Source organism: Lemur catta, chromosome 1 (assembly GCF_020740605.2).
Source record: "Lemur catta isolate mLemCat1 chromosome 1, mLemCat1.pri, whole genome shotgun sequence".
Taxonomy (NCBI): Eukaryota; Metazoa; Chordata; class Mammalia; order Primates; family Lemuridae; genus Lemur; species Lemur catta.
In genome coordinates, this window is record NC_059128.1 from 27,306,196 (window position 1) to 27,333,114 (window position 26,919).

The following is a 26,919-nucleotide window of genomic DNA, read 5'->3' on the forward strand; positions in this document are numbered from 1 at the left end:
CATTTGGAGATTCCAGATTTTTCCCTGGGACAGCTGGAGTGCAGAGTGAAGAGGCTACACCCCCAGAACGTGCACACTTGGCCCAGGAGACCAGGGTGGGAATTGCCAGAGAGGAATGAGGAAGGCTTTGCACACCCTTTCCCGCACTGCAGCTGGGCTGCCTGGGTGGCTTTGTAAAGTGTCAGCGTGGCCAGGCTGAACCACTTTCCCCAGCTCTCCTTTCCTGTTTCCAGATAGGGTGGGCCACAAGCGACGTTTGTGTGTGAGGTTCGGAGGGGGAAGGGAAGCAGCAGCCGTTTTGTAGCTCCCATCTCTCACTTATCCTGGGCTCACGTGTTGGGTGGAGCAGCAGCCAGGCTGCAACTGTGCCACCTTCCCTGGATTTTCCTTCGGCTTCTCTGACTCCTGGGCAGACACATGTGTTTGTCTCCGTGATGGCAGGAGCTGCCACATCCTGCAGGACAACTACACCATCAAGGGAGGCAGTGAGAACTGACATGAGTGCCAGAGTGTGGGTCCCAGCTTGTCCTTGCTCTCCCTACTCACATCCGTCTTCCCTTGCTGACCACCCGCTGCATGGGCTTCAAGCTCTAATGTCATGTGATCAGATGTAAACAGTAGCCTTGCAGAGGCTGCCTGATTAGCAAACACAACTGCAGAAGGTCAAATCCTCACAACAAATATACATATATACACACATGCATATTTATAATGGCATTTATATATTTAAGTACATACACACACAGAATGCTTTATCCTAGTGGTTCTGCTTTACTGATTGAACCCTGATAGTGACCTTTTCAAAATTCATATCTGACATGTCATCCCCATTTACAACCTTCAATGGTTGCCCACTGCTCCATCCCCCCCAACCTCCCCTATAGCATGCCCCCTCTGCCTTCTCTCTCTGCTCCAGCCACCACGATCATCTTTCAGTCCCTGTTCTCATTCACAATAGGATTTTGCACATGCTGTTCCCTCTGCCTGGATCACCAGGTCAACACCAACTCAGCTTTCATATCTCAGCGCCTGGGTCAGCTGAGTCAATGTCTTCCCTGGTAATCTCATATATCACGCTGTACCTCTCCTCTGAACACCAGCACACACTTGACTGTTCATTTGTTTGTGTGATTTCTTGTCTAACACTTCTTTCCTCCATTGGATTCTACGCTCCAGAAGGGCAGGGAGAGCTGGCTGTTCCTTGTGTTTTCCCTACGCCTAGTACCTTCCTTCTCAGGCTATTAATTTTTCTTCTTGGCACAAGAAATATCAGTTGAATGAGTGAGTAAATAAAAGATGCTAGACAGATGAAGAAGACGGAGGAAGAGCAGCAGGAAATGACTGAGGGGCTGAGATGTAAAGGAATTTGAGGCTTGGCGCTCTCTCAGATCCACTGCCATGGAGAAAGCCCATCCCAACAGCACACAGGTGCCGCGTCTTTCCCCAGTAAGAGACGAGGAATTATTAATACTAAATCACATGAGATGCTTGCTGTGAGCTACATAAGACTTCCCTTTTCCATGGCCGATTTTTGCTAATGATTTTTCAAAATCATGACAGCTAATATTTGTAACTACTGAAGCAATCGCAATATGGTGTTCAACTTTTTTCTCGAAGTTTGAATTTCTTTAAAGTAAAAGTAGAATTTGAAAATGTAGCATCCCCTTCAGAACCAATTAGTGATTGTCTGTGGAAAAGTAAAACAATTAACACATTCATGAATTATGATTAAGTTTTCACCTTTCTTTCCGAGGGCAAGTATATAAGAAAAGCTGTCTGTCCTGATGTTCGTTGATTTATCCATGTGTTTGCATTTGCATGTTTGAATTTCACTGTCTTTGCTTCTAGCCTAGGACAACCCTCTCATAAGCCCTGGAAACAACCCTGGAGCATGAAGTCTGAGTAGAAGGTTCTAGAAGATTGGTGCTTGTCTGTGGCCCCAAAAGGACGTAGCCAGCAATCTGGGAGGGTCAGATTGCTACGTCTCAGCCCTAGAATAAAAGCTAAGAAATCTGGCTGTAGCTCTGAATGCCGCTACTCTCTGGCCACAGGACCTCGGGGAGCTCACATAAGCAGGCCAAGTCTCCGTGTCTTTGCCTGCAAAATGAGTCAGCTAGACCAGAAGATCACCAAGGACTTTTACACTCTGGAATATTATGATTTGAAGGTTTCCTATGTCTGGAAGCAATCATTGTATATGGTTTTTTTAGACAAATAAAATGATTTTTGGGAAACCAGTAAAACAATAAATTTATGAAATGACTATCTCTGGCTGTCCTCAAACATTCTTTTCCTCTAAACATTTTGCCTCTGAACATGTCCCACATGAATATTTTAATCTGAGAATGACTTCGTGTGTGTGCATAAATGTATCTGATAACTTTCATTTCACAAGACAATTAAAATTTACAATTAAAACTTTTTGTAACTGTCCCAGCACTCTCCTTCTTCTCCCCATTAAGCCTTTTGTCACATCCATATGTAGGACTTTTCTAGACACCACTACAGCTGATGGGAAAGGCTTTACTTTCCACTAACAAAGTGGCTCTTCTGTTTTATTTGGTATTCCTTTATTTTAGGGACCCATTTTTAAGGTTTTTTTCCCCAGTTTCCTACACTTTGCAGTTTCCACCATCTGTTTGAGTCTTTAACTACACAAGTTCAACTTTTATTGTTAATTTTAGAATATGCAATTGAACCAGAAAATTTTACGAAAATTAATTCAATAGACTCATTAATGAACATGACTCTAAGATTTTTATTCCCATCGGATAGACTTCAATGTTATTAATTTATACAAAGCATTCAAACCTGAATATAAGCTCTTCAAACAGTTTTTACATGGATTTTTCCCCTTCATTTTTGAAAAGCAGTTTGTGTCTAAATGACTTAAAAAACAAAAACAAAACACCCCCATAATTATCGGTAGATCTTAGGAGGTGAGCAATTATACCATTCAGGGTGTTATTACCTGTGACAATTAGTTTCCAAATAATCTCTGGCCTGTGTGTCAGGCCCTGGGGATTGAGTGATGGAATACGGGAGATACAGCCTCAATCTCTGATGATGGAGGGGCCTCCATAAGGTTTCTGTAGTGTCATTGAGGAATACTGTATTTTGATAAGTTAACTTCAGTGATTTCCCCACCACACTTTGTCACCCAGTGTGTGTCCTGCCCTTCACCGCAGGGAGCAGCGGGGTGATCTATACTTCCTGCCTGAGGAGTGACCCAGCAGAACCAACATACCAAGAGCCAGTCTTCAGCATTTGAGTTGCAGAAGGCCGTTTATTCTTTTAGGGACTCTCGGGCAAAGCAGTCTAGCAAGGAATGGAGGCAAAGGAAGGAAGGAAAGGAACCTGGGGCGGGGGGTGGCACCCCCAAGGGGCCCAGTATCCGGCCACACATTTGATGATATTGCATATATATTATTATAACTTAGTAATTTAAAACTCTTAGACCAACAAAATAATTTTTCAGGGAGGAGTATTTTAATATCAACATTATTTAGAATGGCATGATGATAGCATAAAGCAGATCGACTTTTATTGTTTTATTATTGTTTTAAAATTCTCTACTAACAGTTCTGCTCCCCTTTTAATGCCTCCATTTGGGATGGCTGTCTCTCACAGCCTGCCCTTGGTTTACCACTGGAGGACTGATGAGCATCTTTGGGAAGGATGAAAAAAGAAGGAATTAGGTGAGAGAACTCGGTGCTGATGACGAAGTTCTCTTTTCCTTCACAATCTTAGAGCTGGACCAGTCATCCATAAGGAAGGGTGTCAGCTCCAGGCAGAAATACCACCTGTTTACGGCTGTTAATAAGTGGAATAGCTGATAATTGGATAGTAACTAGAGAGCAGTCAGATAGATCATGTTGCAGATTTGTTTACAGAAGCTTGGCTGTGTGCACGAAACACACAACATCCAAAGTAATACAGCCTGTTTGAAAATACGTAAGGTTGAATGGTTTTCAATAGTCTCTTGTCTACTAAAAGCCCAAAGTTAGATTTATCAGTCCACGTATAATCCAAAAGCACAGCAAAGTCAAATTCATCTTCTATAAGTGAATGTGTTCACTAAGTCTCACCTCATGATATTCCTTTAAAATCAATCCCTTTCCCTCACCCATTCACACACATAGTCATGTGCATGTACACACAATTTTTACATAGTTGTTATTATAGTGTATATAAAAATACATTTGTAAACTCCTGAAAAAAGTTTCATTGTGAAATATATCATAAACATATAAAGGTATAAAGTACAGACATATTTAAAAATAATAAAATGGCCATCCACCTGGTAATTACAAGAAAACATGATGAGTATACTTTGAGATCCCCTGTATACTTCCCCCTTAAGCATTTTTTGTTCTCTACTCTCCCTATAAGAGCTAGCCCCTCTCTTAGAGTTTGTATTTTTACTATTTAGTCAAATATGCAAGAATCTCTAAATAACATAATGCTAATTTTGTCTGATTTTAAACTTTATACAAATGGGATCATGAGATATCCTGTTGCTTGCTTATTTTTTTGTCAATAAGTTTTTAAATTTTGTCTATGTTAAAACCTGTAACAAATTCATTTTTACAGCTGTATATAAGTGTATATGACTCCAAGAGGCACCTGGCAAACTTCCCATGAATTTTTCCATATTTTCCTCTCTGGCAGCAGAAGCAGGGAAGAGCTACAGGTCCGACAGCTCAGTAAGAATCTGACTGGGGAGAGGGGTTAATACCTCCTTCTTGTGGCACCCCTCGTCATTAGCAGTGATTCTCACGGAGCCCTCCTCATTTGGCTTAGTGGGAGGAAATACTTGGACTCAGACAGTGTTGTTTAGAAAACCTATCAACTGAATCTGTAGAGTTCCCTCTTTTGACTCCCTAATCTACCTTCCAACCCACCCCAGCAGTTTGCTTGTACATATGTGGATAAAGGTGGGAGGTTTTAGACAATATTGGTAGTCTATGAATGTTATTAATGATAAGTTCAACAAATCTTTCTGTTATTAATGCTCAGGAGAAATAATACTCTAGGGATACATTATCTGAGGACTATATAGGATAGAACTCTTTTGGAATATGAGGACTGATATTTTTAATCAACTCTGGAACAGTATCAACTATTATGTCTTTAAATGGAGAAGGCAATAATAGAGACGATGATATTGTTCCTGGATCTAGACAATGATGCCTTAGAACCAAAAACTAGGCTAAGTGTTCGAATCCAAGTTTTATATAAAAATAACTTCAAATGTTCTCTGGCTGCAACTGAGGATAGAATTAGACTTTATTTGTACAAAACATGTCTTATTAAAGCCAATATGTTTAAGAGAAAAAAAGCCTATATAGATGACAACTATATAGTGACAACTTCTAAATTTACCTTTCTAAATTTTGTATACATAATACACCCCATAATTATTTAACATGCCAGTAAAAATGTTTTGTGTTTCCCTAAATTAAAACATTATCTGGTACCATTGTCCTAAGTAGAACACAGTAACAAAATGAACTGCACAGGGAACTAAGCTGAAAATTAGTTGTCTCCATAGTCACAATTGTGGCATAGACTCTGGTCAGCAACATGGTCTAGCGTCTTCTACCAGCACCACATCCAGCCATCTGAGTGTATAGAATTCAGCGCTACAATAGTTGACACAATGAAATCTGTAGTCATTGTTGCTAGCACAACCCCTTATTACAGGGCACGGTGCAGTTTCCTGATTCTTTCTTTAAAAAAAGACTCAGTGATCCCAGATCAGCTTCATTAACTCTGGATCTTATTCTCCTCTCAAATTTTATCTCATCAGAGATAGAATTTTTTATAGAAGTGCTTAAAAAGAATTTTTAGAGTATAATTAGAGGGCTGTATGTATGGTGTATTCTCAATTTTAATAAATGACCTGTCTTTTCCTTCCTTCATCCCACTTAGCATTTCTTCTCAAAGGGAAAAAAAATAAAACAAGAAAAAATATGGAAAAGATGAATTAATGTGACATTTAGAGTAAGATTTTAACGACATAAAGGCCAGGAACATCAGAGTTATGCCTTTTGCTTTCACAATTTTAACTTGACAGGGTTTCAGGATGTTGTTACTAAAATGAACCTCATAAAGAGAAAGTAAAAATGCAAAGATTTAAAGAAAGTGTGTGGCAGTGGAGCTGTATTTGTTAAGGCAACCTCAGAATAATCAATATTTAATTAAGCACCATCTTTTGCAGAGCTGGCCCGCACAAGCCACAGCCTTTTTCCAATCAGCATGGGCTGTGCTACAGATGTTTTTGGAAACCCTTTTGGGGTTTAAGGATAACAAGAAAACTAACTTCATTTACTCAGAGTCACACCTTATTTAAACCAAAACTGGCATTTTCCTGTTTGATTTACAGGCCTTATTCACCAAACCGACTATAAATTACTTTTTGTAAAACAAAAGCAAAAAGAAAAAGGAAAGCTACTTTTTTATTGTGAAATATTACACAAACAGAAAAGTGTTCAAAACAAACACTGTATGTACAGTTTAAATTAATTTTTAAAAAATCATGTTACCATAACTGACCTAAAAAAATTTTTTTTCAACACTCCAGTACTCCCTTGCATACATTGTCCCAATCACAATGTATTCCCTGCCCCTTCCAGGTAAAGGGTAATCCCTGCCCGTCATGAATTGGTTTAATAGAGTTGCTGCCTTGGCATCCACTTTTAGGCCTAAGTTAATCCAGGTGTATCTCAATACCTTTGGCCTAGTTAAAACCTCCCCTGCTGTGGTTTGCAGTGACCAAACCCAATACAGCCCACAGAGGCTGACCACGGTAAACCTAATGACCAACATCAGAGTCATGTAAATAAGGTCTCCCCTTTAAACTAGCCAATCACAACCCCCACAGGAAAGCATAAGGATAATGCCTGTGGGCCTGAATAAAGGCCTAGACACTTCCACAGGTTCCCTCTTGGATTGTCAAATGTCCCCAGGGGAAACACAGCACCCACAGCCAGGATCATATCTATGGATCCTTATATCATCGTGAATCTTGGCCCAGTAATTCTTCACTCTCTTGTTAACTCTCCAATCAATTAAGTTGATATTTTTCAGCCTTTATAATTGTTCTCATCCAGAAAATTGTTCTGAGTAGACTAGTCTATTCTTCAAAGCAGAAATCCCCAAATAAATTTTGATTATATGGATATATGAATATGGACTTACGGTTTGCTTCTGTTGAGGATATTTAAACAAGTTCTAGAAGCTTTAAAAACTCTTACCAGAGAGAAAATCTGGAAATAATCAAAGCAATGAAAGCATTCTGGAAATAAATATGCCACTTCTCAAAGTGAATATGTGAAGAGAATAATACTTATATGTATGTATAAATTCTGGCATGCTATTAATTAAAAATAATTAAATAATAATTAATTAAAAATAAACTAGATTTTATGTACTTATAATTGACTTAATCTACCACAAATGTAGGAATAATATGATTACTTAGGATATCTGAAAGATATTTTAAACTGCATTAAGACCTGGACAAATACAATTTGTGTTATAACATTAAGCAATGTAAGCTGACTATTAATTGAATAATTATACTACATAAATTTATGTCAGTGCAATTTGCTTTAAATATTATTATAATATATATATTTCCCCTAAGATTTGGAAGAAAACTATTTGTAAACTTTTGCTTGTTTCTTGTTTTCAATTATTAACATCTCAATTTTCTAAAAAATAGCTCTGTCATTTATCTCACATTAATGTGTTTAGTGCAATTTTGTCACTATATTAGTTTTCTATGGCTGCTGTAATAAATCACCACACACTTTGTGGCTTATAACAACAGAAATGTATCATTTCATAGTTCTAGAGGCCAGAAGGCCACAATTGGTTCCACTGGGCCAAAATCAACGTGTTGCTAGGGCCGTGCTCCCTCCGGACGGTCCAGGGAAGATTCTGGTGGCTGCTGGCGTTCCTTGGCTTGTGGCCACATCACTCCAATTTCTGCCTCTGAGGTCACACAGCCTTTCCTCTTCTGTTTGTATCAAATTTTCCTCTTTTTTTTTTTTTTTTTTCAGACAGCATCTTGCTTTGTTGCCCTGGCTGGAGTACGGTGGTTTCATCATAGCTCACAGCAACCTCAAACTCCTGGGATTAAGTGATCCTCCTGCTTCATCCTCCTGATTAGCTGGGACTACAGGCACATGCCACCACGCTTGGCTAATTTTTCTAATTTTTGTAGAGATGGGGTCATGAACTCCTGACCTCAAGTGATCCTCCCACCTCAGTCTCCCAACCCAAAGTGCTAGGATTATAGGCGTGAGCCACTGTGCCCTGCCTCTGACTCTCTTTTTATAAGGATACATGTGATTGCATTTAGGGCCCACCCAGATAATCCAGGATAATCTCCCCATATAAATATCCTTAACTTAATCACACCTGCAAAGACCCTTTATCAACATAAGCTAACATTTACAGACTTAAAGAATTAGGAGTTGATATCTTTGGGGGTATTCAGCCCACCACATGCACCCAACAAATTATCTCTATTTTGTGGCATTTTCCTAGTTTTTTTTCTTTCAATGATATAGAAGCAGAAAGAGAATAACAAACACTAAGAATGTTGACTACTTTGGGGTCATCCTCGGCTTTCCTAACTTGGTTTTCTTGTTTTATGATCTGGGAGTACCACAGTGCAATGGTTGGAATGTCCCTTCCAAAATTCATGTTGAAATTTAATTACTGTTGTAAGAGTATTAAAAGGTGGGGCCTTGAAGAGGTGATTCAATTGTGAGGGCTCCACCCTCATGAATGAATTGATGCCATTATCATGGGAGTGGGTTAGTTTCAAGGGAGTGGGTTCCAGATAAAATATGAGTTCTGCCTGCCTTTTCTTTCCTGTCTCATGTGTATTCTTCCACTTCCATGGGATAATCCTCACCAGATGCTGGCTCCACACTCTTGGACTTCCCAGTCTCTAGAACTGTAAGAAATACATTTCCTTTCTTTATAAATCACCCGGTTGTGGTATTCTGTTCTAGCAATAGAAAATGGATTAAGACAGTTTAAGAGAAAACTAACGGCCTGGATTAACCTAGGGGTAGATTTGGGTAGAACATCTAGAAGAAAAGTGGAAAGCACTAACTTCAGACAGACCTTTGAACATATACTGTGAAGGATCACAGGAAATCAAAGCCAGAATTGACCACAGATATTGTTTAACACAAACTTATCAATTAACAGATGAGAAAACTGAGGCCCAACGAGGCTGGGGACCAGCTCAAGGGGACACAGTTCCCAGCTCAAGTTACACAGGCTCTTTGGAGCCCTGGACTCCAAACGGTACTGACAAGAAGCCATAAGGAAAATACTTTCGAATGTTTATGTCAACATAAAGTCACTAAAAATAAATTTGTGGTCCATGAAAAGAGACAGAAATGTACGTATGAAAAATGTGTTGAGATAAGCCAAATAAAAGTGCCAGGTATACACTTAGTATATTTTTTGAAAATTATTTGTGCAATAAAAATTCATAAGGAAGAGCCAGGTGAGTATAATTTTAATCAAGTCCATTCTTTTATTCTTTGATTGTGAGAAAGAGGTAGAATTAGGACTAATGAATTGAAGCAACAGGGAAGCAGGTAAGTTCATTATAAGGAAGAAATTTTCAAAAGGTCAAAGTTGTCCGAAGATGGAATGAGAGACGATGACATTCATCACTGGAGGTTATTAAAAAAGAGGCTGGAGAGCACTTGGCAGGGATTATGCTGTTTCCCAAATTCAGACAGGCTGTCGGAGATAAATGTGGGAAGATGCTGAGAAAACAAGCTACACAAGTGATTCTCATGTACAGGAGGAATGCAGCAGACATATCTAAGAAGCAGTTGCAGTTCAAAAGTCTATAATTTTATGCATGAGGCAGTGGAAACAGTTTGCAATGGTAATGAGGAATCCATATTCCAGTCCTGGTTCTGTCCCTAACAAGCTGTGTAATTTTTATTTTTTTATTTTATTTTTTTTGAGACAAGGTCTGGCTCCGTTGCCTGGGCTAGAGTGCAGTGGCATCATCGTAGCTCACTGCAACCTCCAACTACTGGGCTCAAGTGATCCTCCTGCCTCAGTCTCCCAAGTAGCCGGGACTACCACCATTCCTGGCTAACATTTCTATTTTTAGTAGAGACAGGGGCTTGCTCTTGCTCAGGCTGGTCTCAAACTCCTGCCCTCAAGTGATCCTCCTACCTTGGCCTCCCAAAGGGCTAGGATTACAAACTGTGCAATTTTTGAGCACATTACATAATGTCTCTGAGACTCAGTTTTCCTGTTTGCAAGAATAAGTGAGACTAGATTTATGGCTCTTACATGTTAAGAATTAGTGTTTCTGAGGTTGGCTTGGAAGAAATAAATTTCCAAAGTCTCTGGAAAATTCTTTATGACATTCAGGTGATAGAGAATTATCCTGGAATGACAGTTTGTCACAGCTGGGCAAGGCTGTGCAATCTGGCTGCTCTCCTGGAGTGGGCAGGCATTCTGCCCAGGATATGGCCATCATCTGCAGGGCAGGTGGGGCATGGATAGAGCCGGCATGCCGGAAGGTAGAGGTTCAGATACCTCACCACCTTGACTCCAACTATCATCTTTGTTACCTACTTACCACTCAAGAAGGAAAGTCTGAGGAGGCTGATCTGCTGTCCTGAAAAGGGGGTAGTAGGATGACCATGAGGTTCCCTTTCTGTGGGCACCTTGCTCAGAAATCTCAAGCTTCTGGAAGGTAGGGTGGTTGGGCATGGATTTTCATTTCTTTTGAATGAGCCAGTGAGCCTTGGCTTTTGATCTAATGTTGGGTTCTCCTTTAATCCTTCCTTCCTTCTTCTCTCCCCAATTCTCCATCTACTTGCCCTTAGAGAACATTTATTTGCTAAGCCTCACCCCTTATAGCTCTTAATTTTTCACTTTTTAAGGGAGGGATTGTATTGTAATGACTATCTCCTGTATTTGATCTTCTTATCTCAAACATACCCATCTCTTATCTCTCCCCTTTACTCAATATAGGTTAGATCAATGCAGGCTATCTTTATTTTTGTTAAAGGTATTTATTTAAATTTATTAAATTAATTTTTATTAAACATTTATTATTAATAAAGATGCAACCAATGCGTTTAGAGCAGACATTTGGAGGCCAGAAAGACAAAGAAGAGAACAACACGATGGGAAAAGGTTTTATTTTCAGCACTGAAGATCCTAACAGATGCTTTTAGTCCAGGCCCTGCATGGGTCCTGCAGGAATTCACCAGACAGATTTAACTTGTAAGATGGAAGGTCAAGAAATGCCCGCGACCTCTTGTGTTGCTATTCCAACTGGTAGGCACCAACGCATTAGAAAGGCTGTAAACAAATGTACCATAAAGTCTGCTTAAAAGGGATTCATCTGAAAGAAATAATATCCCTGCAACTCTGATTTTTTTGTGTCACTTGGCACCATGAATCCCTTTGATGTCACCTGTGAATTCTAGAAAACTTTCTTTATATCAATTCTCTGCTCTGCTTATATAGTTTTACCTTCCTCCTCCTTCCAACCCTCATTGCTCACAAATTCTTTTTTTAAAAATCCAATTTCCCAGGTCTGTATTTTTTCCTTTATTTCAATTTGACTTTTATTTATTTATTTTTGTGGCAAATACATTCTGTTTCTGAAACCTTCTTATACTGTAAAACCTTTGTTTATAGTTTTTTACCCAGACTCATTTGATCCGTTACAAAGGGACACATCTGCGTATTTCTATATGTTTATTTGATATGGGTCATGAACAGTTGTTTCTCTTTTTGCCTTTGGGACAATTTGGGTAAGTTGGTGAGATTTTCGACTCAGAGTCATAACTGAACAGCACAGAGGTGGGCCTTCCAGGATGCTTCTTCCTGCAGATTAACATTACTCTCTGATTTCCACCATGTTGCTGAGAAAGTGGTGACAAGCAGCTTCCCAGAGCTTCTGACAGCGACGGAGTCTTGGATGCACTGGGGTAAGCTCACACACCCCTCGGCAAGGTAGTCTTTGGGAAGCAGCTTCCACCAGAGGACTCTCATCACCATGACATTTGTCTCCACCTTCTTGCCCTTTCCACTGAGGTCACTTTTGCTTTATGCAGATGGAAGGTCACATATAGGAGCGGAGAGTTTGTTGTCCAGCAATGCAAGAGATAAAGGCACTGTGTTATTAAAGCAACTTCATTGTGTTCATCATTCTTTCATCCTTACTTTCAACTTTTACTCAAGAACTAGGGTCCCAAGACAGAAAAGATAAAGGTACTCCCCCTTGCTGTTGCTGTTGGAGGGGAAGCTCCAATGTTGGGAGACTGGCTGTTTCACTAATGGTTAGAAAGTGTGATGGAGGCTGCTGAGCTGTAGGAAAGGCCGCAATTTGGGCTGATTACTGTTCTGTGCAGACACAGCCTCTACTGGCACAGTAACAGGGTGGCCATGTAGTCATGGATTTCCACCTTAGGTTTAGTATCCATGGGTCTGGGTGATTTTCTCCTCTTTCCCTTTCCCTTTTCTTTTCTTTTCTTTTTTCTTTTCTTTTTCTTCTCTTCTCTTCTCTTGTCTTCTCTTCCCTTCTCTTTTCTTTTCTTTTTTTTCTTTTCTTTTCTTTTCTTTTCTTTTCTTTTCTTTTCTTTTCTTTTCTTTTCTTGTTAGAGACAGAGTCTTGCTCTGTCCCCCTGGCTAGAGTGCCATGGCATGATCATAGCTCACAGTGCCCTTGAACTCCTGGGCTGAAGTGATCCTCCTGCCTCAGCCTCCTAAGTAGGGACTACAGACATGTGCCATCATGCCCTGGATTTTTTGTTTATGTAGCTCTCCTCTTTAGTACTATTAATAGCATCTTTAGGATGGTGAAGAAGAGTAAGATATCCTGAAATATTGTCCCAGGGTTTTTCTCTAGAGGGGGCTGAAGGGGGTGAAGAGCTTGTGGCTGCTGTATTGGCACTAGTGCTCCTGCTGTGGTCTGAACACACAGCTCATGGGGTTGGCTACAATTGCAGCTCAATTTGACAATAGAGCTGAAGTCTTTGTTTCAGTCTGTGGCTGCTGAGTACGCACTGGTGCAGACTAAAGTCCTTGTGTGTTGGCTGGCGTTGTTGAGTGGATTTCCTGTGTTCCAACTGCTGACTATTCTCTATGCTACAGCAGGTGCTGGCCGAATGCCATGTCTGATACCTTGAACAGGTTGAGCATGAGGGTCACCTGTTGTCCTGGGGTTTGACTGTTCTTGGGGACCACTTTAACACCAGCCTGAGCTGTCCCAGCTTAGTGTAGGACCTGATATTGATAGACAGGGAACACTGAGCTTGTGAGTGGCCTGTGCAGTAGTTAAGCAGGTGAGTATGTTGGCAAAATTCATTCTAAGTAGATAGAACAGTGTGCTGATGCTACTAGTTTCTGAGCCTTTGAAGGTTCTACCATATAAAGTGTTGTTTCTTAGCTTTCCCCACTGAAGTGATGGTTAGGTTGTCTCAGGGTCATTGTCAGTTACCATTCATCCATTTGTTTTTCAGATCCATGATTTTTGTTGCTGTTGAACTGTGTTGGGGGACAATTCTCTAGCAGTCTCTCACACATCTGCACATCTTGAGAGTGAGGCATCTACTGCCCTTTGTACTGGACTATCTTTTCAAAGATATTTAATTTAAGGATGTTTATTTCCCATGGTAGATCATTAGAATGGTGGCCTCTAACTTTGAGATTATGTTTTCAAAATAAAAATCCTTTACTATAATTTTTGTTGGGTTTCAGAGAAGATGAAGTTAGGTGGATGTATTTGGTCCACAATGCTCACTTGGACCCATTTTAACTGAGTTACTCTATTCTCTACCTCTAGCCGCCAAGTCCCGTCAATCCTATCTTCTACTTTTTCGTCTGATGTCTTTTCCCTACTGCTACTATCCTTACACGTGGCCCCTGGAGGCAGAGATCCTGACATTTACTAGCTGTGCAACCTTGGAGATGTCACTTAAGCTCTTGAATTAGCAGTTCCCTTCGTTATAAAATGGAGATAATAGCAGTTCCTATCTCATAGAAGTTCTGTGAGGACTTAACGATGTGCGGTTCTAAAGATGTAGTTTCCGTTGATGCCATGGGGTTGGTGATGCCATGGCCTTCCTCATTTCCTGCATAGACCCCCTCAGCTAGAGACCTCCTAACTAGTCTCCATACTCCCCACCTCTTCCTGTTCAATCTTTTATCCACTTCATAGATGTGATTTCCTTCCTATTTAAAACCCCTGACGGCAGCCTATCGGTGCAGGGCGGATGGGTTACCTTTGAGATAAAGTCTACAAGTCAAAGTTCTTTTATAATCTGTTATTAAGCCTAAGTTTCATATCCTTTTAATTCCTGTGGCTGTTCTGCCTATGTGCTCCTCTTCTCAGAGACATATAAATGTGTTTTAAACTCCAACCACATAAACAAGCTCATCTTTACTGAAAACTAGCATATTTTCACGTATTGGAGCCTATGAAAATCCTATTTTCTCCACCCAGAATTTCCTTCCCTGGGTTTCTGCTTATGTTTAAGGCCCAGCTCTAAATTACTTCATGTGGTAGATCATTACACTAATGGCCTCCAGTGAATCCTGTCTCCCAGGGTCGATGTGACATTGCTCCTCCTACACCAGGAGGTGGGGTTGGTTTCTCCATCCTTTAGTCCAGCCTTGGATTTGTGATTTGCTTTGAAGAACAGAATGTGGTGGATTTAACCTTGTTTGAATTCAGGGAGCCTAGGCCTTAAGAGGCCTTGCAGTTTTCACCGTCTATCACTTGGAATCCTGAAACCATCAGGCTGTGATGAAGCCCAGTCGAACTTTCCAGAGGATATGAGGTGACATGGAGAAGGACTGACACCCCAGTTAAGAGTAAGCACCAATGTCACACAAGTGAGTGAGACCACTGTAGACCCTCCAGCCTCAAGTGAACCATCAGATGACTACGGCCATGGGAGAGACCAGCAGAACTGCCTGGATTACCAGTTCATGGAGTCATGTTCATGAGAAATTAAAAATCATTGTAGTTTTAAGCAATTTGTGGTGGTTTGTTATGCAGTAATAGATAACTGATATGCCTCCTCAGAGAAACGTTCTAGACATACCCAAGAAAAATTCATGATTCTCTCCTCTGGACTCAAACAGCACTTTGTCCATTCTTCTGCTATAGTACATAGCTCATATAATTATTGATCTGTATGTGTCTGTTCTCCCACCAGATCAATAGCTTTTGAAAAGCAGATCAGGTTTTTGTTCATCTTTTATCTCCTATGACTACTCTAGTACCTGGCACATAGAAACAGCAGGCATTTATTACCTGGGTCATACACTCACCATCTCCTGAAACCCTTTCACTTGCCCTCTGGAACTCAGGTCTGGTCTTAAGTAAAATCAGCTATTATTCCCTTCATCCTCTGTCCTTACCCAGTGGCACTGCTTCCCTGCAGCCCTCTTAGGTGGTGGCTATTTTCCCTACTATACTACACATGCCATGGGCTTTGAAGGCTGATAAGTGACCTCTTCACTTCTAGTGGCTTCTTTTAGACTATCTTCATTCTCTCTCTCTCCTCTAAAAAACACTCAGCCATGACATCAAATGAAACCACCTGTAGTACTGATCCCTGGGCCTCTTCCTCTCATTCCATAAAGATTTTAACTCACAACCGCCCTCTCTAACACTCGCCCAGTAGTGATCTCAATACCCATACGGTTCAATGTTCCAATATCACAGCCTCTCAGTTCTTTACCCTTCTCTCCTTCAGCAATCTTGCTCGCCATCCTATCTCAGTCACTTGTTCACAGGATCAGACCTTAGATCTTGTCACTGCCAACAATCACAACCTTTCCAGAATCTCAGTTTCAAACATTCCAATATCCAACCACCAGCTCCTATATTTCCAGCTCTCTTACTCTTGCCTCTAGCTCCAAAATTCCTTTGCCACTGGACTAACCATTTATTGTAATTATTACTCTTCACAGTTCTGCACCCATCTCGTGTTCTCACTTCCCTCCTTACTTTAGCTGCTCTCTCACTTCCTCTCAATTCATCACACCCTCGCACTTGCTCTAGCATTAATCAAGTCCAGCTTTTTACCTGATACGTGCCCAAATCCACAGAGCTAACTGTGCCTGAAGAAAGAACTGTCTCTTCTTAAATTCATAAATGTTAATAATCCTAAGTGGGTCACAATCAAAATTCTATTTCCCTAATCCAGTCAATCTGTTTACTCTCCTAGTCGCAGCTTTTAAAAAAAATATTTTATTATTATTATTTTTTATTTCAGCATATTATAGGGGTACAAAAGTTTAGGTTACATATATTGCCCTTGGTCCCCCGCCCCGGAATCAGAGCTTTGAGCTTGTTCATCCCCTAGACGGTGCACATCGCACTCATTATGTATGTATACACCCATCCCTCCCCTCCCCATCTGCTCGACACCCGATTTATTTCATAGCTTTTGATCTCTCCTCAAACTTTCAACCTGTCTACCACCTTTACTTCCCATATCACTGAAGACATAGAGACAATTGGAAGAGAACTTCTACAAGTTCCCACCATCTCCCATCACAACTCCCCACTTATTTGTACCTTTGTGCATCTGTATTGCCTCCCTTCTTCTTCCTATGAATAAATGGTACATGTTTCTAGCTAAAGCTACCCACCTATCTGCACATTAGATTCAACCCCCTCTTAGCTGTTCATTGGTATCAGTCCTTGAATTTTTCCTTTCTCTTGTGCCATTTTCCCCTCTTTATTGAGTCATTCCTATCATCATACAAACATCATTTTCTTATCATTTGAAAACCTCCCTGTCTTGACCTAATGTACCCCTCTAGATACTACTGCATTTCTTCATTTTACAGGATAACTCCCTCAAAGATTAACTACACTGACTACCTCTAATTGTTCCCCTCCCATTCTGACTTGAACACATTCCAATAAGGCTTTTTGTCCCCAATATTTCATGGAATGTGCACTTATCAAGGTCAGCAATGAATTTAGTGTTATTCAATTCAATGGTCCATTCTCAGCCCTTAGCTTACCTGATTATCTGCAGTATTTGACATAGTAGATCATTCCACTCTTCTTAGAACGCTTTCTAGGAAATTTGGCCTCCAAAAAACCATATCCCTCCTGATTTCCCTCCTTACCTCCAGCCACTTCTTTTCAATTTCTTCTGTATTCTCCTTCTCTCCCTCACCTCTGTGGACTGGAATATCCCCAGTTTTAGGACTTGGACTATGTGCTGTAGCTACACTCACTCCCTTGGTGACTTTGTTAATCCCATGGCTCTGAGTACCGTCTACATGCTGATGACTTATGTACCCAGCTCAGATACTCCCTTAAAATCTAGAGCCACATACTCAAATACCTACTTATCATCTCCAATTGAATATCTAGCAGGTCTCTAAAACTTAACCTGCCTCAAATTTATCTTTTGATTTCTTACCCTTCAGCTAAACAAACAACCCCTTGCCCCTCTCATAATCTTCCTTATTAAAATTAACAGTAACTCCAATTTTACAGTTGCTCAAGCCAAAAAGTGTGCAGTCATGGTTGATTCCTTTATTTCTCTCACTTTCTACATCTGATCTATCCCCAAATATTGGCTGTTCTACCATCAAACTTGAATCAGAATCTGATTGCTTCACACATCTCCAATGCTGATGTCTTAGTCATCATTTTTACAATAGCGTCCTATCTGGCACCTAAGCTTCCAATTGCTGAGGATATTCTCAACACCGTTCCATTGAAAGGTAAGTCAGAGCATGTGCAAAATCCTCCAGTGGCCTTGTAACGATGAAAGGCCACATGACCTAGCTCACCATTATTATGTGACTTCATTTCTACCATCTTTTTCTTCTTGTCTCTACTTTAGCTGCTCTGACTCCCTCCTCACAGATCTTCAACAGACCAGGAACACGCCTGCCCTGGGCACTTAGCACTGGCTGTCTGGAATGCTCCTTTCCTCAATATCCACATGGTTCAACCCTTTATCTTCATCCCATCTTTACTCAAAAGTCACCTTCTCAGGGAGTTAGTTCTTCCTTGACCCCTTGTTCCAAAATTATAACACTCCAACATTCCCTATTCTTTTTTAGTATTTTATTTTTCTCCTTGGCCTTTATACTACCTAAAATTCTGCAAAATTTCCTTATTTATCTTATTTATTGTATCCTCCACTAGAATGTAAATTCCACGAGGGCAGAAATTTTTATGTTTCATTTATTTCTGAATCCCAAGCACTTAACAATGCTTAGAAAATATTAAACGTCCAATAAATATCTAAATTAATAAATTAAAAATAAATGAATAACCAAGCACATTGGAAAAAGAACCAGAAGGAAATTTTAGAAATAAAAAATAAATAATTGAAATGACACACTTAAAATCTGGATTAAAGGGACAATTATTTTTCAAAGAACAACACAATATCAATAAAAGAGATATGCTTCATGGTTCATTTTATGGGGCTAGCATAAATCTGATACCCAAACCAGCAATGATGGTAAGAAAAATAGACAAATCTTGCCCATGAAAATAGATACAAACATCCTAAACAACATTATCAAACAAAATCCAGCAATGTAGGAAAAATGATATAGCCAATATATAAAATAAAATTCTAGTTATATAAATGTCAAAATTAGAGAACACTAGCAATACAAGTATCCTTCATCATCCAAATCTATTTGGTACTTGTTATGGTCTGAATGTTTGTGTCTCCCCAAGATTTATATGTTGAAATCTAATCCCCAGTGTGATGGCATTAGGATGTGGGGCCTTTGGGAGGTACTTTATGAAGGAGGCCCCATCATGAATGGCATTGTTACCCTCATACAAAGAGGCCAGAGAACTATCTATCTTTCTACCAGGTGAGGATACAATAAGAAGTTGGCAGTCTGCAACCTGGAAGAGGGAGCTCACCAGAACCCAAGATGGCACCCTGATCTCAGACTTTCAACCTCCAGAACTGTTGAGAAATAAATTTCTGTTGTTTCTAAGCCATCCAGTCTATGGCACTTTGCTGCAGCCCCAGCTGACTAAGACAGTACCTAAATTCAAGCCCTGACAGTCTGGACAATGAGTTGGGATACTTATGGGTACTTCAACTGAGTCTATTTATTTCTTAAGGTAACATAGAGTAATATTGACTCTTCTTGTGTGTACTATTCCATGAATTTTAACCCATATATAGATGCATGTTACCACCACCATATAGAACAGTTCTATGACCTCATAAAACTCCCTCGTGCTGTCCTTTGTAGTCACACTCTTCCCCTAACTGCCAAACTCTGGAAACCGTGACCTGTTCTCTATCACTATTGCTTTGTATTTTTTAGAATGTCATCTAAAGGAAACTACACAGTATGTAACCTTTTGAGACTGGCTTCTTTCACTCAGAAAAATTTACTTTAGATTAATCAAAGTTGCTGTGTCAATAGTTTACTCATTTTTATCGCTTAGTATGGATAGACCATAGTTTGTTTATTCATTTACCCACTGAAGGGCATTTGGGTTGTTTCCAGTCTTTGGAGATTATAAATAAAGTTGCTATAAACACTTATGTACAAGTTTTTGTGTAAACACAAGTATTTATTTCTCTTGGGTAAATACCTAGCAGTGGGATTGCTGGCTCATATGGCAAGCATATGTTTAACTTTATAAGAAACTGCCAAAAAATTCCCCAAAGTAGCTGTAGCATTTTGCATTCCCATCAGCAATATGTGAGAATTCCAGTTGCTTCACATCCTCACCAGCACTTGGTATTGTCGGTATGTTTTATTTTAGTCATTCTTTTTTTTTTGTTTGTTTGAACATTTGTTTTTATTCTTTTGTGTATATATATATATTATTTATTTATTTTAGGATATTATGCAGGTACAAAATTTTGGTTACATGTTATGACTTTGCCACACCCAAACCATGATTCGAGGCATTCCTTTTCCCCCCTACAATGCTCACTGCATCCATTAGTTGTGAGTTTACCCACTCCCAACCCCCCAATCTCTGAAGAATATTAATATTTTAGCCATTCTTATAGGTGTATAGTGGAGAGGCTCCTGAATTTCGAACAGCATATAGTAAGATTTTGAAAATGAAAGAATCATTTAAAATTTTATCTTAGTTTATCTGGTTATTTGTTTGGATAGCAAAGGATCCATACCTATGTAGCAAAACTATGAAGAAAAACAATGAATTGATTGGCATAAAAGTAGATAGTGGTTAGGGAGGTGGATGCAATCCAGTATGTAACAAGGAGACTCTAAGATATTGATAATGTTATTCATAAGGCAGGATGGTAGGCGCATAGGATGTGTTTTATTATTCTTGAAACTATACCCAAGTGTTTAATATATTTCAGAATAAGAAATTTAAAAGAAATATATTTGAGCACAGAACACAAAAAGCAATGCAGGAAAAGATTGTAAAACTTCTCTTTCAGGAATTCAAGTATAGTGAGTTAAAAGAAACTATAAATGAAAGCATTTTGTAGAATTTGAACATGATACTTTGTTGAAACTTTTTCTTAAAACCTGTTTAAACTTAATTTCTTAAATATTTTAGTGCTTATAAATATCCCACAGGCCAAACTGCTAATGGGTCGGTTATTGATGGGTTTGTTTATTCCTAGAGGCCTCAATCTATACGCACTTGAAGGGCTGGTCATAGTAGGGCCATTCTGAATGGCTACCAAAGAGTAGCTTCTTCCTAGAAATCAAGACCAGGATGGGACCTGAGTCAAGAAACACATTGAACATTTCATTTTCAGAACTCGCAGATTTTTAGACACCCCCCAGGACGTAATCTGGACTACAGAACTCTTCAGTAGTTCTGGTTGTCACCAATACCTTGTAAGAAGTCTGTTACCTGTGACGACACTGGGGATTTTGGAGAGGAAGCTCTTGACTGTTCTGATGGGCACACCCCCTGTCTTGTCATCTTGCATCTTTGTAATGATGTCTTCAATCTGAAAGAGGTTAAAGAAGTGTTATTTTCTCCCACAAAAAATAACAATAAATGGTACCTTTATAAATAGCCCAAATACATAAACATAGATGCCAACAATAGATAGCAGGACAAACCCCCACCTAGTTGGTCAACAAATATCAGTATCTGCTGTGGACCAAGTGCTGGGTGTGGGGAGTCCGGGAGGTACTATAAAAGAGCATAGGATATGTTCTAGAAGAATAACCCCCCAGTTCAACAAGGTAAGGAGGAAGAAATACATCAGGATTCTCAATGGGATCCAACATGTAATTCAATATGTGCATGACATGCTTCCTTCTCTTTTCCAAACTGGATTTATGTATAGGTTGAACCATAGAAAATTGCCATCTTCAACCTCCCCATGGCAATTCCCTATGGTTTAATATGTTGATGTAGATTAACATACTGCTATTAGGAATTGCAGGCAGAGCTGCCTTTGGGACCAGAGAAGGACATGGCCAGAGTCACATGAGAGAAAAACAAGATTGTAAATCAGGACATGGCAAGCCCTGATCTAGAGAAGTTGGAAAATAGGTCTCAGTGGTTGTGGGTGGTGGCCTGGTGGCCTGTGGATGGTCACCTTAGCCAGGACTAAGGATCCTCTCCTGCTGAGCTAAATGAGACCACACTATCAGGAGAAAGACCATGGTGATTTGTGACCTGGATCCACATGACATCTTACTGGTGAAAACAGAACAGAGATTGGGGATGGACTGATGAGGATGTAGGTGCCTAACCTGGGAAGCCAATTAATTTGTAGCTATGAATTTACAAGCTGGGTATAATTTCCTGGGAAGATATCTTCAGAATAAGATACAGAAAACAAATCTGTAACAAGGACACATATCTTTCTGTTTGGGGAAGGGAGAAAAACTGGAGAAGAGGAGGAAATAATGTTTACTGTTATCACATATTTTGTTCCCCTAACCAAGAGCAGCAATAGCTTTGAAACACCAGGATGGATTCTCTGAATGATTCCTTAACAGAGTCACATAATTTTAAGGCTAGAAATTTAAGCTATAGCTCATCTAGTCTAACATACTACTATTGCAATTTGAGGGTTAAATGATTTTCTCAAAGACAAATGACTAACAACTTGTTTGATAGAAATAGATAACTTGTTAGAGACAAAGTTAGGACTTGGCATAATATCATCCTCATCATCATTATGAATAGCCAACATGTATTCAAAAATGTATTATGTACTAGGTACTATTCTAAGTATTATGTAGACAGTATTGTGTTTAATTTTCATAATTATTTCATAAAATAGATTCCACTATTATCCTCACTTTTTCAGATAAAAAAACTAAGATTTAGTGAAGCATATCCATCAGGGTAGAGTGGGTTAAATTGTGGTAGCAAGTAATCCCCAGAACGTGACTGGCTTAGCACAACCCAGTTTATCTCTCTCTCCTGCTGTCTGTCTATGGCAGATCAGCAGGGGGACACTGCTCATTGTAGTTACTCTAGAGCCTGGGCTGATGGAGCAGTCACCATCTTCAATGTTGCTGGTCACTGTGCCAGAGCGACAAGAGAGAATTGTAGAGAGTATCTCACTGGATAGTAAATGATATAGCCCGGAAGTTACATATAACATGTTTGCTCACAATTCTTTGGCCAGAACAAGTCACACTGTACCACCCAACCACAAAGGAGCCAGGGGGGGCTCAGTCTTCTGGGTGCCAGGAAGAGAGTAGAACTGAACATCTGTGATCAACATCAGTGATGACTGAAGCAGTTAAGCAACCTTCACGACCTTCACAGGGTCTCACACCTACCCAGCTGTGCAGCCCAGACAGAAGTCAGCCGCAGACCCCGGAGCTCAGGTTCTGACCCCTGAGCTATCTTGCCTCCCAGTAAGATTCTCAGAAAACCAACCAAGCAGGGAGACCATTCTCACCTGTATATTTCTGGGTTTCCCTGAGAGTGAGAAGGAATCCTAAGCTCCCTGCCCTTCAGGCGGTAGATGAGGGTATCAAGCTAGAAGAGGGGTTCATTCCCTGAAGACCTGCGTCTGTTAAGTGACCATAGAAGAAGGATCTTCATTCACATTCGTGTTAATAATGGTCTCAGCTATTGGCGGCTTCCTGTCTCCTAAACTCAACACAAAAATTTGGAGTAGTTTGAATGTTACTAATTGATAGCCAAAGAGAGCTAGTCCTAGAAAAATGGTCAGATTTCAAAGTCATCTATGCTTTTGAGTTAGTGCAGAAGTATCAGTTACCTTGATGGTTTCTAAGAAAATGGCCAGAAAATCACTGAGAATTGGAGGGAAACCAATAATTCAATTCAGTTAGACCCCAGACTAGACATGAGATGGTAATAATTTCCAGTCTTTGCAGCTGTGGGCTGGATTTTAAGGATTGGTGCCACGATGCCTTTCTCCTCTGCTCAGTGTCGTTGCTTCCTCACACGATTTAACCTTAAAAGGACTTATTTACTAAAGAGTAAGTCACGTCTTACGTTGGCCTGCAATGTACCAAGCAGGTATATCACTCATTAGGGTTACAGCCAGATCAAAAGCACAATCCCCACAACTGACCAGAAAGGGGACTGCACTTCAGCAGTAGTTTATAACATCACAGGTGTGGAAGGATGAATTATTGGCCTCCAATTCCTGACTTCTCCATTGTATGAATATATACTTGAATCCTTGCCCTGGCCTTATGGTGGGCAGAGAGTCCACCCCTTGGCGTTGGGGCTTAGCCATAGGACTTGCCTGGCTACTGTGATGTTACTGAATGTGATGTGAGCAAAGGCTTGCAATGCACCTGCATGCTTGTGCTCACTCTCTTCTCTTGCCTTCTTGCCTGTTCCATGGGAAGAACATGTGTCAGACAGTTGTTATTCCAAGGAATATGAGAGACATCTGGAGCAAATGGTACCAAACCCATAGCTAGATCAGCCACACCTCAGCTGAGCTGTAGACTCATGAGCAAGAAATGCTTACTGTTGTGTGCCACTAAGTTTGGGGTGATTTGCTCTACAGCAAAATTAAGATATAACAGGGCTCTGAAAAAAATGCATTTATCAAAAATTGCTGAAGTCACAACAAATACTTGACAATCAGAGTCAAAGAATCTTAGAATTGGGGAATCTCTGAATCTAACCCTTTTGAAGAATGCAGAAATTCAATTACACCATCTGCCATCTATTAAAAACTCATGGGAGCTACATTACTTCAGGTAGCCCATTCCACTGTTGTGCCAGATAAATTTTTGATAACTGTATTTGATTCTTGAGTCTGCTACAATATCAGCTAATAATACTCTTTCTGAAATTCTTTGTCATGGTTTCTGGAGAATTCCCAAGGGTACTGACCCAGTAAAAATTACAAGTGGGCTCTCAGGAGCTGATAAAAATAACTACAAGCATTTTCAGAACATCTATTTTATGATCAATACTCCCCTAGGTATTTTAATTATTTAACTTATTCCTCAGTCTTAAAAGTTATTCAGTACAGATGTTGAAATTGAGGCTCGGAAAGGTTATGTGATTTATTCAAGGTCCCATAGCTAGTAAGCGGCAAAGCCAAGATTCCTATCCAAGTCTTAATGCCTCCAGTGTACAGCCTTGTTTATCAGATCTAAAACTCATCTTCTATTTCTCAGATATTCAGAAAAACGTGACTACAAGCCTTCTCTGAGTCGTGTGGCTATGAGGTTTAGTGATGGGGGCAGATCCTGGAAGGGGAGTTATAGGAGGCATGAACCCAGTGAGTGCCCCAGAGCCGGGCTGATCTCTGTGCACGTTACCTTTCCCAGTGCCATATACCCAGGTTGGTGCTTTGTTTGCTGGGGATCCCGGGGCACTTTCCAGAAGAGCCTGGTGTCGCCCCTTATACTACATGACCCATTAAATCTTGAGCTGAACGTGGCACCCGGAGAAAGCTCTCAGTCCCAGTGCCACCTACTGGACACCAAACGGTAACTTTCCCACTTCTAGTATTTTTGATTCATGTCTTCCTTGCTGGACAACAAGTATAATTTATTTTACCTTTAAAAAAGGGCGCTCTTTACCCTCTATGGCCTTAGTAGTTGATTACCAGTGCAGAACAGAGGCATATATATGCAGCCTCTCATCTTCCTCCTTAGGTTCAAACCCTTTTGTAGGCAGGGGCTGCACCCGGGCTTTCATTTCCATTTTCTTAGCTAACATTTGTTGAGTATTTACTCTGGGCCAGACACACAAACTTATTTAAATCTGACGGGAGGTAGATGCTTATATCCGCATGTCGTAGACAAGGGAACTAAGACTCATGTTGGTATCCTCAGCCAGTGCCTGCTGACATCCTTTCTAGACACTTTCAGGCACTTAATACCAACTGCATCAAAGGGAAAGTTTATCGCAGTCCTAAAGGGGCAGAGGAGGATGCAGAGAAATCAGTCCAAATAATCTGATTCTCAACCGTCTCAGGATTTCTTTCTGTCCATGACTGCCCCTGCCTCGCTGCTCAGGGGTCTCTCTTTGTCCCATGGGTTGGGTTAGATTTATCTTCCACTGGCAGATCACAGCTCCTGGGGGCAGGATGGGGAGATGGGAAGGTACATACTTATGATTTCTTGACTGTTCAGTTCCTTCTAACATCTGACACCTTTTGTTCCTAAGGAAGAGCAAAACCAATTCCCTAACACACTTTAATAGGAAGTTCTGTGTCATTAGGGAGGATATGTGGCCTTAAGTGTCACTGTGCCAATCAATCAGCAGGTGACCCTTATCTGACAGCCAGGCGGTGCAGAGAAAGCACTTTGGCAGCTCTGCCGGTTCTGCCTGGATGGGCCACAACAACCGGGATGCTCTTCTCCAAGGAGCTCAGAGCTCAGCACTGACGCTCAGGTAAAACATTCTTCCAGACAGCGGGAAGATGGAAACCGTTACACTATGGAGTAGGCTTTCTTTTAAATAAGAAGTATTATTTAAAAAGTATACACAATTCTCTGCAGTAGCCCCAGAGTGTGAGAGAGGAGTAAGGAGAAGCAATCCTCTCTTTGTGAATCAAAGCCACGGCGGGACAGTAGGAAGAACACCAGACTGAGGCCCGGGATACCTGTTGGCCTTGACTTCTCCAACTTGCTGTGTTGACCTTTGACAAGTTGCTTAACCTCTCTGGACTTGACCTACCTCATGTCTACAATGATCAGCCTGGTTGCTAAACTAAAGTTTCTAGTTCTAACACACGAGAGGCTTCTCTGACATCTCTGACTTGACAAACGCAAAACGATGTCTGCGAGGAGGCAGGACAGGCAGCCAGGTTTTTGGAAACTTCTTCCCCATGTTTCCTGTCTCCCCAGGGGAATTCATGCAAAACACTTCCCTGTACTAAGAGGTGCAAGGTGGGGGAAGGGAAGAGTATTGGGCAGGGCTGGGGAGTTTCTGATGTTTTTAGAAACCATGTCAGACAAATGGCATCAGAAGCCAGGCAGAGATACGACCCCGACAGGCCCTGACACCACTGGGCATGTCCAGCCCTTGCCTCTTGCCTGTGCTTGGATGGATGACACCCCTAATGGAAATGACAAAGGGCCAATATTAGTTTTCTTTGTGCAAATTAATGATCCAGTGAACAAATTTATTTAGTTCTTCCAATTTTTTCTCCACGGAGAGTTAAAAAAAAACTTCAAGTATAGGAAAACAATGTTGTGATTATTAAAAAAAAAGTCCACCACAACTTTAGCAAAGAAGGCAGACTGTACCTCAGAGCATTTCATCTTGATTTTGCAATCACTTGCCTGTTCCTGGCTACTAATGACTATCACTTCACCTTCTGCCTTTCATTAAAGACCCTTCTTGTTCTCATGTCTGTGAATGCATGAAAACGACTCCTTGGACACCATCTTATCTGCCTGGAGGCAGGGATGGGAGCTGGCAAATGACAATCATATTTCTTAATCCACAATGTG

At 40.5% G+C, this 26,919-nt stretch overlaps 1 protein-coding gene across 6 annotated transcripts in view; it reads right to left on the minus strand.

Moving 5' to 3' along the window:
- The window catches only part of RGS6 (regulator of G protein signaling 6), a 537,898-nt gene that overhangs the window by 146,913 nt on the left and 364,066 nt on the right, over nt 1-26,919 (minus strand). For all 6 annotated transcript variants that reach the window (XM_045564571.1, XM_045564581.1, XM_045564589.1 and 3 more), the window contains exon 3: nt 20,897-20,996. In XM_045564571.1, the coding sequence (XP_045420527.1) occupies nt 20,897-20,996 (100 nt within the window). The remainder of the gene's footprint in view (nt 1-20,896; nt 20,997-26,919) is intronic.